The sequence below is a fragment of the Diprion similis genome, chromosome 6 (assembly GCF_021155765.1).
Source record: "Diprion similis isolate iyDipSimi1 chromosome 6, iyDipSimi1.1, whole genome shotgun sequence".
NCBI lineage: Eukaryota > Metazoa > Arthropoda > Insecta > Hymenoptera > Diprionidae > Diprion > Diprion similis.
In genome coordinates, this window is record NC_060110.1 from 22816523 (window position 1) to 22829650 (window position 13128).

The 13128-nt window shown below is 43.6% G+C and overlaps 1 protein-coding gene across 8 annotated transcripts in view; it reads left to right on the plus strand.

Moving 5' to 3' along the window:
• Positions 1-13128, plus strand: part of LOC124406708 (protein turtle-like) — a 113225-nt gene that overhangs the window by 65462 nt on the left and 34635 nt on the right. For all 8 annotated transcript variants that reach the window (XM_046882234.1, XM_046882236.1, XM_046882238.1 and 5 more), the window contains 3 exons: positions 9605-9746; positions 10052-10219; positions 11332-11624. In XM_046882234.1, the coding sequence (XP_046738190.1) occupies positions 10071-10219; positions 11332-11624 (442 nt within the window). In that variant the 5' untranslated portion in view covers positions 9605-9746; positions 10052-10070. The remainder of the gene's footprint in view (positions 1-9604; positions 9747-10051; positions 10220-11331; positions 11625-13128) is intronic.

Genomic DNA, 13128 nt, shown 5'->3' on the forward strand with positions numbered 1-13128 from the left:
AGTAGCAAAGAACTTCTCGCCAAGTTTATACCCGACTTGAAGAACGGTTAACCACTCGGCGAAGAGTTTCATAGCAGCTGTATAGGTATGCCTACTAAGCAAGTTTCGTGTCGATCCAGTTCATCGTAGGTATAATGTTTCCACTTTTGAAAATAACTGGAGGGTCTACGTAATACGGTTCGAACCACTTTGTGTTCGGATTTGAGAATCTCGAGGAGAGCTTTTCTCCGGAATGATTAACCCTCTCGCTTACGCGTGTCAGGGTTGAAGTTTCTCTTCTTTCCTACGTCCGTCGGCGAGAAAAGTGATCGAGAGGGCGATTTCCTCTGGAAGTTGCAAAACGCCGTGAGAATCGTTGAAAATTCACCCACGTCAACGGCGTGGCGTCGCGGCGTTTCCGATCCGAACGTCGCTCGCCACCCGCGGGGGTTATAATACATCGCCTGGCGTCAACCCCGTCACTAATCCCCGCAACTATATCTGAAATTGATCTCCAAAGGAAACGCCCCGAGGCCGAATAAGCACCCCGAGAGTTGGCGCGGCCGTCGATCATTCCGTCACTCAGACCTCGCTTCGACTCCGGGTCGGTGAGCAAATATTAAAGGAATTCGAGGCGAGTCGCGTAAACGGCTGATTAACGAGCCGGTCAAATGATTCCCTTCGCAAACGTCACGTCTCCGCAGACCAAAGATCCTCCGGCATGTTCAATGGGTTTTCACCGAGGGCCAAAATCTATTCCGGGCGTGGCCCGCGCCTGGAGAATACCTGATTTCGCTGGGATCCTGCAGACCTCCCAGCGACCCAAACCACCAGGACGACCCGCGGACACGCGAACCAGCGATCCTCTCAATTGGGTTCCACCTCGAACTTCCCCGGAATCTTCATTCAGCCCTCATCATTGGCCGTTTCGCGGGTTCTTCCGGCTGAATTTTTCACTCACTCACTTTTCAGTGTGAGCAACTCTGAACCCATCTCTGCAGACAGACTGTGAAGAATTCGATTCAACCGAACATGTCCGCAGCGGCAACAATTGCCTGGACAAATATATAACATCCCGTGGTATTTCAATCGTGAAACTGAATCAACAGCAGGAACCCTGACTTGTGAGGAAGGGAAAATCATCCGGATCGATAGGAGCGATAAGACGAGAGTCAAGACTCGATCCCGTTCTAGGAACGGGAATATGTTTGCTCAATTGCTTGTGGATCCACTGCCGTGGATAATTCGGTTGAAAAGTGTATGAAACGAAATCTTGTAAAACGAAGAGAGTGAACGATAAATATTGCTTCAGCAAACAGTTCCATCATTCTGCGAGGCAACGGTTCTCATCGATACTCTTCCTCGCTACAAATTCTTCAGGGCACGTGACGCGGCAGTGCGCAAAGCCGAGTTTTCCAACCCGCGTCCTCGATCGCAAATTTCCACCTGTGAACCCGTTACCCGAACCACGTATGTGCGCCGTATGCAAATATCGGCTGACTCGAGTGCCGCCTCCGATGAATTTCCGGTTCCGGAAGCCAAGCTCGACAGCAACGTTCGCCGCGTGTCAGGGTCGGCAGAGTCTCGTGCCCGTGAGCAAAGAGGCGGACAAAGTGGCGAGCTTTAAAGGCGCACAAAAGCGTCTCAAGTTTTCCACCCCCCTCCCTCCTCCTCGTCTTGGACACACTGGGACTTGTGGACGGGCGTGTAACAAGTTCGAGTGCTTAAACAGCGCGGATGCATCTGTCTCGGTATTCTCGACGAAGAGGAAGACAGAAGAGGCACGTCTTCAAAGTTTGCATTATTCCTCCGGGCATTCTGCGTCGAGGAGAGGTCAAGTGGACAATCTGTTCTCCAAGTTCTGTTTGCTCTGCGTTCACCAGCAGCTCGCTTCGCCCACTTTCTCGTGCAGTAATTGCTGCAGCTCCGATGGAAATGCGAACTGATGTGCACTTGCCACTCGGGGTACAAATTCGAAAAATTTCAACAACTTAGGTAGGTTCGGATATATCGCGCGTCGAGTTTTTACTTTTATACACTATTGCCGCGTTCGTGTGTCTGAAGAGTCGCGCTAGGTTTGGTGAAGAATGGAAATAATTAAAAAAAGCATGGACTCTAATGAGGGTAAATTTAATTAGGGAGTGCTTCTCAGTTTTATTGCTTTTTCTCTCGCCGGTTTGCTATGTGGAAAACAATGAGGGAAAATGGAAAAGGAAGAAAAATTCTAACTTCAAATACCTAAATTAGCACAAATGTTCTTACTCGACTTGGATAAAACGCGATGGAAGATGGCGAGGAATACAAGAAACAAAGGTCAAAATTAATGTCATACAACCTTGTGAATAATGAAGTTTACTAGATTTTATGCATAACTTTTTCTCTGGAATTACTCGGCCATTTTCGCGCCTCTTTTCGAGCGAAATTCAAGCCTCGTATTTCGGATCGACCAGATTACCTTAAAACTTCATGTCTATAGTCACTTGTTCTCTTTGCGAATTTCAGCCAAAATGACCGACCTGTTTTATCATCAAGTTCTTCTCTCACTTGACTTCTGAAAATTTTGCATATTTTTCATCATAGTCGATGCATAGCAAATGTATGCAAGTATAACTGATTACTCGAATTCTTTTGGAATATATATATATTATATAGGTACATATGTATTGCCTATATATGTATATATATACACTTGAGGAAAATTACATTTGCATGGACGGTATAAGGAAGTGAAGCAGTTAAGGGAAATCCTCTTAGGGTATAATTGTCGAAAGTTTCAGGTGGGGCAGATGAGCGAAATAAAAACCGTTTTCATCGATCGATCTGCCCCGTAATTAGAGAATAAGATCGAACCGGAGGTGCTTGGGAAAGTTCGGAAATCCGGTAGCGAGCTTTATTACAGTTTAACCTGACTCGCTCTACTCCTTAACTCGGGACGGTAAGAGGGTTCCACGAAACTATCCAACCCCAAGTATCAACGATGAATTCAACAATACAATTTCATATAATCCTTTTCCCTGCCGTTCTTCTTCAGCTTCTTTAATCTTTTTCCCTGCAATGCAACTTCGTCCAAGTTATTTCGTACGGTGGAACGATGCTCGCGATACTCGAGTACAAAATTCGGTATCTAAATGTCTCGCGTGTTATTTAGTTTCGAACTTTCAACCTGGACAACTAAAAATCGTTTTCATTAAATTCCGGTAAAGTCAATTATCTTATTGTTAACATATCTGCCTCAAATTCGCTCAATTTACTGCAGTCACCAAATTCTTATAATCCGCGAAGTCAATAAATGACCGAAGTCCCTTAAATAGGATTTGTACGACAGAAGCTTGCATCTGTCTTTTGGCAAACAGTTCGTTAGGGAAATTTGAGCATATGCATGAACGTTTGCAGTGCAGCAGAGCTGTGCTCGAATTCAGCGGTTTGTTCGACTGCATTATTCAGTTCAGATTCAGTTGACGAAAGTGGTAATGGGTGGAGCCTCTATAACGTACCATTGTGGAGACAAATGGATGCCTAACTAACCTGCGACGTCTAATAATTTCGAGTTTATCTATGTAAAGCAAGTAAATATGAAGGGGTACACACGGGTTCCCATATGTCTCCCCATTGTGTCCTGCGGAGCCAACTTCGCTCGAGATAATGCTCGAGTTGTTCCGAAACTAGTGTGAGTGCCTCGGGATGCAACCTCCAAGAGGAAAAGCCGCGGTGAATGGAGTTCCTCCACATTTTACGAGGACAGCTACTCCGAGCCGATGTAACCCTGCTTTACACTCCCGTCCGGTTCTGTGAGTCCTTCTCCCATCCAGGACACCGTGTATAGTAGACCAGGACAAACAAGGACATGCACCGAACTTTTCATCTTCGTGCCGTTTTCCGGAAATGGAGAAAAATCGACTTGAACGACGTGCTGTACAAAAGAACTCTATACAAAAGCATCCTGTTCAAGGATAACGTGTTACACTATGCCGGAGAAAAATGCAACATCGTTTTCTGTCTGTACATAATTGATCCCTTTCTCTCTCTTTCTCTCTCTCTCTCTCTTCGCTTCGACGAAAGCTCAACTCAATCTTTGCCAAAGAGTTCATCTAGTGAATCGAATGAGCGATGCCGGAAGCGAAAAGAGTGCACGTTGAGCGCTTCGACTTCGTACTTCGGCCGAATGGACGAGGAAAATTGCTCCTGTTTCGCAATAACCGGCGGTGAAAATATCTTTGAAGCTCGCGAGAAGACGGAGGAATAAACGCACCCAACCAGCGACGGACAGGACCGTTTCTCCTCCTTCCGTCCCGACGTCTCCGTGCGTCGAATGACAGCCGTGCTTCTGCCACCCCGCCTATTTCTATACGCGAATTCTGATCCTGAAATACAATTTCCGGCACGGAAATAGTCGCTACTTCTGCAACCGCTGCGTTTATACTCGATGTGATCCTGGGACGAGCTTTCGTGCAGCCAACTTCGTTGTGCCGCGTTATCATGTTCAGGAGACAGAAACTGTCTTGTTCTTTTTGCCGACCCTGTATCGGGAAACATTATTGCTTTCCTCCCTTCTGCCGTTTTTTTCCGAGTAAATTTATATCCTCCCTCATGTGTGTCATACTGTATGTGTCGGTGTTTAGGGTGACGTATTTGCTAACTCTGGCTGCGCGTTGGGTTCTAAACCATTTTCTTCTTCGTCCTTTCGAACAAACTGGTAAGTCCTTGGTGATTGCATCCGTTCTAAATTCTTCCAACGTCAATCGCGATCGGCGCGAAGCGACGCCTGATTTCGGAGAGGGTTTGAATTTTTTTATCACCTCTCCGGCGGATTGGCTGGCCACTCGTGTTCCAGGATCTTGTAGGCTTTTGGCGCAGGACGCAGTTAAGATCCCCTGATCGATAGCGGACCGGGAGGGACGAGAGAGGCACGAGGAAAGGGTGCAATCACCTCATCGTGAGGAAAAAATGATCTTTCCGCGATTCGTCTACTGTCCATCCGAACCGGCCACTCCGAGATAGCATCGGGACTTGGCTCCCTCCTCTTTCTGTTTTTATTTTCCAAATCTCACCCTCTTTTTACCCCGCAACACGCAGCTTCGACAATCTACTCTCGAGAGCTCGGAGCGTGTTTTGCAAACGCCGCCCGACAATGAAAGATATCTCGACCGTTTAATCGAGGTTATAAATTTTCACCCACCGTAAAATGTCACGCCTCGAATCGGACCCTTTCTACTCCGGAGGGATGCGATGGCTTGTTTCTGTTTTCACTGACGAGTCTGCAGGAGAGATTTATTCTACTCGATTGGTCAACGACGTTCAACTTCTCGGCTTCTATCAGCTTATCCTTGTACCTGTTGGTGTAGAGATTTTCCTATTTTTCCTACTTTTAGCTTCGGTTGTACTCAGGGTAGGTTATAATATTTGTAAGTAGGGTTTCGGAACAAAACGATCGACGGTTAGAGGTTCAACTTCTCGGTACGCCTTAATTATAATACCTGGCCTGGCTGCCTGCACATCGAATTCATTAGCTCGCTGGAATATGAATATATATATATATATATATATACATATATATATATATAATACAAACTTTGTCTAGTTGGGATGAAATTAAAAAAGTTTACCGAGGTTCTTGGCCGGTCTGAAAGCTTCGTTCAAATTATGATTTTATTCCAAGTTTACGGCAACTTTGATTTAAATCAACTTCGACGAAAGCGCCCAGCGGCTTCTCTCCGCGCACCCTAAAATAATTTTTTTCTTTTCTTTCACTCCGCATCCTAGCCTGCGTTACACCCGCCACCTCTGTCTGCGCATTGTCATTCCCAAAATCTGGATCGTGGAAAAAGAAAAAGAATTTTCTCCACCGACATAGGAAATTACCGAAGCGACGAGAAACCTTCGCTACTTGTCGTTGACAATGACAAACGGACTCCAAGTCAGGCCAAAACGTAGCCCAAAATAAGATAAAAAATGACAAGGCGAAACTAAAAACCGCGAATTTTTATGAATATTTTCTTGTTAAATTTTTTAGTACGTCACTGAAATTCGAAACGCAGGAAGAGGAATTAACTGGTAACCAGCAAATTTTTCTTCCGAGTAATTAGATCCTGAGACGAAATCCTGAAAAGTACGACACGTAGACGCGTCGCAGGTGATACCGACTCTTCCTAAATTCGCATAGAAATATTTTTTTTCACTTGGAAAAAAATTTGGCGGTAGTATTCGGGCTAAACCGACCCTCCGTATTTCACTGTCTTTATTTATTCAAACAGTTGTTGCTAGTCCAGAGAGTGTCTGGTAACCTACCTGCAACCGAGTATCGCGGGAAGGTCAGGGGTCAGGATGTGCGTTCCATAAAATTCCTGTTTAATAAATCGGCCGCTGCGCAGTGAATTCTGCAATCGTGCGTTTGCAATTCCGACGAACGGTATGAAACTCGCAGAGTTAAAATCGGAGGGGAAAAACGCGGCTGGGTATTAAGTATAATTCAGTCGTCAGGCTGCAACACCGTTGCAATTAGTTCGTCGGAGATTTTTCTCCCGTTTCTGGTTCGTTCCCTCCGAATTTCCCTCGCGCCTGCAGCTTCTCGACTGGAGCGCGTGATTCACGTTACATTTAAGCGCCCGGCTGGATGGAACGTCACGTGTTGCATACCAACGGCCCTTGAGAAAAAAATTGCCCAGTTTGCATAGTAATCCCCTCCTTACACGGAGCTTCCCGTCCTCCATTACGCCAGAGATTTTTCAAATCTCTTCACACGACGCGGCTTCTCAGTGAGAACGATTTCCGCCTCCGCCAATTTCTCCTGTTTCTCGCAATCCCGGGAGAATTCTCAACGCCGAACATCCTGGAAATCATCCCTTGTTTTCGGTTTCCGATATTATTCGTAGGCGGCCTAAACTCCGAGAGACCGGATGCCTGGATTCCTGGATTCCTGGATGGCTGCGACGCTCCGGAGTTTTTCCGCAGCAATTTTTCTCCTCCACAACTAATAAACCGACCGACTCACCCACGCTTCTTCACCCTTTATCCAGCAGCACTCGCCCACGCAACAACGCCATGGATCGAGCCAAATAACCGGGGGTGGGATACCCGTCAATACGTTGAGTGATGGACGCACCCCTTCGATCCCCGTGAGGTATCCCAACAAATGACGTCACCGGCCGGGATGTGCAGCCTTCAAACTATGACTAATTAGCTAGCCCACGCTGCCCTGTCGTGGCTAACATCATTAACGGTTATTCCGGTTTTCGGTATAAAAAAACCGTCAAAATCTTTGTCCGAATTTTTCACGCCCCCTAGACATTCGTAATAGAATGTTGTACGTCAAATCTTTTTACATATCGTTTGGGATGGAATTCAAAGTATCTCTTGACACATAGAAACTGCTTATTTGTTTGACGATTATTTCAGTTGATTATTTTTATACCTACGTAAGACAGTTTTCTATCTCTTCATCGAAAAACTAGACCGATTAGAGAATTTTGTACGAATTTTTAATTCTGGATTTCTTACAACTGGTAGGCAAAAAAAAGTGTTTATACTGGATTTTATACTGTCAAATGCAAGAAAAGTTAGAGCAATTTTTATTGTAATAAGTAGATCGTTTTCTCCGACGCTTGGAATAATATATATAATACAACAAAGAAGGAATATCTGCAAGATCGCCAATTCTTCCGCATCGCTTCAATATCGATCAGCTCATCCCGCTGCAGTATAGATCACGGCTCATTCTTCTATGCACTTTCCACAGATTCGATATGCAAAGGCTATTTGCAAGCTTTCCGTGCAATTTATCATTCGATCGAGAGACTAACAATGGCAGGAGCAGAAATCTCAAGACCAGAGATGGCCAGAGGAGGTTTCTCACTAGCGTCGCCGATGCTGGCACGTAATCCAGTACTCAAATTTCGCAGTTATAGAAGAGTCGCGGATTCGCAAAAGCGTCCAAAATAAATCAGAGCACCTCCCTAGACTCCGTTGTTCTTATTTTTCAAAAATTTACCGTCCACCAATAGCATGAAATTTTATTTTAAGGTTTAACCCCCTTTCAGTCAGAGTGGGACGCTCAATGTCGTCCTACCAAAAAAATTTCCATGTCCTAGCCTTACCACAGTTTCATTAAAATTATCTTCGTTATTTTGTGTAACCCAAAAAACCCTGAGTACCAAAATTCAGGCCAAAATTTTTGTTGCCAAAAAGGTGTGACCGAAACATTTAATAAAAGAGCCTAATTAAGCTCCAAGCTTGGATAAACGATATATTTTCAATTATAAACCAAGAATGACCAAAAAATTGGTCGAAAAACAAAAAAAAAAAAAAAACAACCAAATCATCCATTTTTTTTTCGTTGCGTTGTTGTTCCTTGTTTCTTTTTTTTCCTTCGTCCCCCCTCCGACCCTAAACTCTCTTTTTAATAATTGATCACGTTCCGAGCAAATCTGTCCGGATAGATTGTGCCTTGTTCGCCGATATATGCCACGCAGGGGTAAAAGGGGGCGTAGAATACATGGACCGCGACTACGTGGCTGATCGAAGACGGGGGATGAAGGGGGAGGGATGCTACCGTGACACGCACGTCGTCCGGGCAATTGCACCCCGCTATCTCAGCTCTGGCTGACGCTATGACACCACCTGTCATAGCTCGTCTCCCTGTTACCCGGTTATTAGCACCGAGCCGGTGGGATATTCGGTTGGGACTCGGTTTAAGCCCTGGCACGTCGTTGTCCCGTCGACGGTGTGGATCCTGCAGGACGGGGGTAAATTGTATCAACAAAATGGCCGGTTCCTCTCCCGCACCAAATCTCGTGAATTCTTCCCTTTTTTTACCCAGCATAGAGTTTATGGGGGATGAAATTTTAGAGTTTTTTGTGTCAGTGGGATTTTTAGTTGCGAGGATTTTTTCTCTTGCATTCAGATAAGACATTTTCCGGGGATATAATGTATTTATAGTTCTTTAGATCTTTTCTGCATGGATGAGGAAACGAATTACATGTTTATAACTTCGTTGACGCGATAACTTCACTCCGGATACTGTCAATCAGTTGTATCGATGCTGCGAGAAATTGGGGGAAATTTTTTATTGCTTCAGAGAGTGACGGGCGGAATCGTACCGGATATATTGATGCCATCGTAGCGAGCTTAATTCAATTCCAAGTATCTGGGAGAAAGTTATTTTATCTTGTTTAAAAATCTTCGATTATAAGCGATGCATGAAATTCTCTACTGCATAGATCGCGTTCAAGGAAATTATCAGTACTTTAACGAAAGTAGAAAATTAGCTTAATCGTCATTTCATTACATTTCAATATTTCATGGCTTTTCATTCTGTACTTCTTCGTGCCTAAACGAAATTTCTTTACATTTTGTCTATTACCTTCGACAGGTCATGCAGATACGATGTAGAATACTGCTCGTTAGGGATTTTATCCCTTCGCCAAATTGAGGTGTTAATCACGATCTCGTTCGGTCGGATCAAATCCGTATCATATACGGATGGATAAAATAAAGGAATCGACGAACAGAAAATTACTTTCCTCAACACTTTCTTTTTTCTTGTCGCCTTTACTTCTCGGCAGTAATCTAGAGGCGATGCTGTGCTCACAAGGCCTCTCTGAAAATCTTAATTTTTGCCATTGTATTGCAGGTGATGCTTTTGGCTCCCCAAAATCAAGGCGACTCTTGAATTATTCTGGAAACGCGGTGCGGATCAGGCACTGAACAGAGCGACTTACGTCGGTGCCGGGGGTTGACGAGGCGGCAGAGGTAGTGGTGGCGGAACAGCGGGGGTGAGTTTTGCCATCTTCATTTATTTCACCCCTATTTTCAGTGGCAGCCTACGAAAAGACGATTCTTGGTCGTGTATAATAAATCCACGCTTTCGAAAGTTCAGCGATAAGATACCCGCCAAAGTTTCTTAAAGACACTGTTTCAGAAGGGTTAAAAATATAAGTTTTAAATTTATATACAATGCGGGAAGAAATTTGCGCAAGCGTTGATTTTCCTTGATTCGTTGATTGCTTTTCCTTCTTCATCGCAAGAGCGTTTCTAGTTTTCCTTCAATTTTGAAAATCCGCATCATTTTTATCCGCAGATACTATGGGAGCGGGGGAATGGGGGTCGGAGGAGGGCCAAAAGCCACGGAACTCCGGCGACGGCTGTCCCAAAAATCCTGCGACCGGCGAACACCTTCGCCTAATCTGCTAGTAAATGACGGCCGCAAAAACGACGAATATGCTCGAGGATGCAGGGAGAAGGACAGGTGAGATAATAAATGCGGTAAAAAGCAAGTGACGAAGAGGTGAAAAAGTTGAATCGATTTATTCGGTAGTATAGAAACGTGAGAAAATTTTTAAATCTATCGTAAATTTATCATCATTCCAAAAAATAACGCGAGAAAAAATGATCGAGATGCAGTTTGAATGAACTGCACAACCGACGTGCTCTTTTCTTTCCGAATGCGAAGTCGGGGGTTAATTTATCGGTGTATACTTACCTGAGCGTTGTAATTTCGAGCCAAGGGCTGTGCCGTCCGGGCTCCTCCATAAATCACCGGTCTTTATCCGATCGACGATCATCATCGCTTTCATATGGATGTTCTTTTGTGTTGCGTTCGTACTGAGAAAGCCCCGGCGATTCGCGTGATAACAACGCATATATAATACAAAGTATAATACAAATTGTAGAGAGTGGTCATTTTGAACGTGAGAAAATTGGGGAATAAATATATTCGATTAAATTGAGAGCGCAAATGATTTCGGAAAACCGTTCAAAGATCCAAGTTTAGCTTGGATTCCTGTTCGTCTTGGTCACTTTGATACCTATATATCGTAATTAACGATCCTTCGTTTTTTGTCAAGTAGCCAAAGTTTTTTTTAATCTTGATATCATTCATTTTTCAAATCGAAATGCTTTTCATATGTGACTGATATTTTAATTGTCGTTGATATTGTGTTAGACAAAAATTCATTTTTGATCGCATTAATGTTAGATTGCTTTCAAATGGAATTTCAGCGTAAAAATTTTGTCTAGAATTTTTCAAGCTCCGTTATCGATAAAGGAACGTATTTGCAACCGAACGGAAGTAGAGCTTGTCTCATTACATTCGTTTGAAAAACGATCGACAAAAAAATCTGGCGACCGACCTTAATTACTAGTGTAAAAACAACCCATGAAAAAATAAATTTTCACAAATCACTCACGAACCAAAAAGCAACCCAAGGCAAAAAAAAAAAAAAAATAACCCATGACAAGAAATTAAATTACATTAAATGAAATTTCACCGTTTGGTCCCAGTACCCAAAATGTGACTGTATTTGATAGATCTGTGTTTTGGAATCGGTCTGAACGGTATTATCCTTTTCTTCCTTGCAGCAGGACGGAATTGCCGAAAAATCCGAGTCTATCTTCGGGCCAGCCGACGTGTCTAGGATCATGCAGACGTCGGTACAAGGAGCGACAGGATGAGGACAACGTGATCCCTGGAAAAGTGAGGCTGGGAGCATCTGCCGATTACCGTCAGCGGCGTCTGACAACCGAAGACCAACGAGATGCCGATGATAATATCAAGAGACGCTGTCAGCTTCGGGGGAACTGGAGCTTTCGTTGGCTCTTCGAAATGGTGGCACAAGCTCTGGTTCTCGGCGTCATACTTTTCGTCACACCAGGCACGTATAAACCCCCTCCCCTCCGACCTTGCCCTTCACCCACCCACGATACGTATACTATATATATTATTATTATTACGAATGTGAAAGCTCGTAGCACAGCTTTTTCTCTCACACGTTTCATACACAAGCTTATCCCGTTTAGATTTATCTTCAAACGATGATAACTCAGCTCCCCACCTAAACCTTCGCCCTACAATCTAAATTTCAACTCCATAACCATTCTCCGGCGAGGGTTTTATCGCGAGTATACTTTACCGAAATTCAACACCCCGTTTATAACCGCTTGCACACAGCTTTTATTCCCGATGTCTGTGTGTGTATGTCTGTGGATTCTTTATTTGTTTTTGTTTTTTTTGTTTTTTTTTTTTTTACATGTTTGTACCTGCAAATTCTCAATCGATACGAGGGATTGAGATTGCAAGTGCAGGTGTAAGTCGTTTAGGACTTTATCGTTATAGTGATTCATTTTGGCTTATCGATATCATTTGTGGTATTCAATGTAAGCTCAATGCTTTAGGGTAATTCGGTAATTCTTAACTGTTGTTCAAATATGAAATAAAACAAAATAATATAAGTTTCCTGAGGACAGAATTAGTAGTAATCTCAAATTCAAATTTCTTTGTCCTAAAAAATTAGGTCAAACTGACTTACGACAATTGCATTTTCCACTCCTTCATATGATTCATAGGTACTGTGAACAGGCTTATGACTCAAGACAACGTGCAATTTTTATGCTCGAAACCTGATCTAATATAACCTAATCATATAAACGACCAATAAATGCAAAGTTTTGTGATATTTTCTGTTCAAAACACGGTCCGATCGGGTGTTAGTTAAATGTATGAAAATTTGTTGAATTTTCAACGACGATGACCACAGTTTTGCGTTGATGCAACTGAACGTCGCGGAAACATTGTGCGAAATAAAAAAAGAAAGAGAGAAAAACGAAGTGGAAAAAAAAATAGAATGAAAAATAAAAACAAAAAAAAAAAAAAAAAGAGAAAAGAATAAAAGAGCTGCAGCGGAAACGCATCACCGCGTAGCATGGTCAATGGTCAGGTTCTACCCAGTGGGCACGGAGCGTGGATTTATCAATCGGTGGATGCGTCTGCGGTGATGAAAAACACCGGAGTTGGTTTCATTGATTGAAAAATAACCGCCGAGCATTGAGCTGCGGGGTGCCGAAGTGGAGGATTGAAAATTCAACGCGTAAATAACCGTTGGTTAGCAATTTTGCGAACCGCATCTCGCTCTGTGTAAGAATAAAAACGTTGCGTTTTTTGTCAGAAATATTTCATGGTCAGTTTTGACTGTGATGGAATTAAATTTCGAGAGACGAAAATCGGGCTGCAGAAGAAGTTCAATCCGAAATCGAAGCGGGTAAATGGGAAATGGGAAATGGGAAATGGGAAATGGGAAATTCCGGGAGTCAAAGAAGCCGCGTTTCGGCCTCCGCTGATTGGCCGCATCTGAATTCACGGAGCTCGCGCAAAGCCGTCTG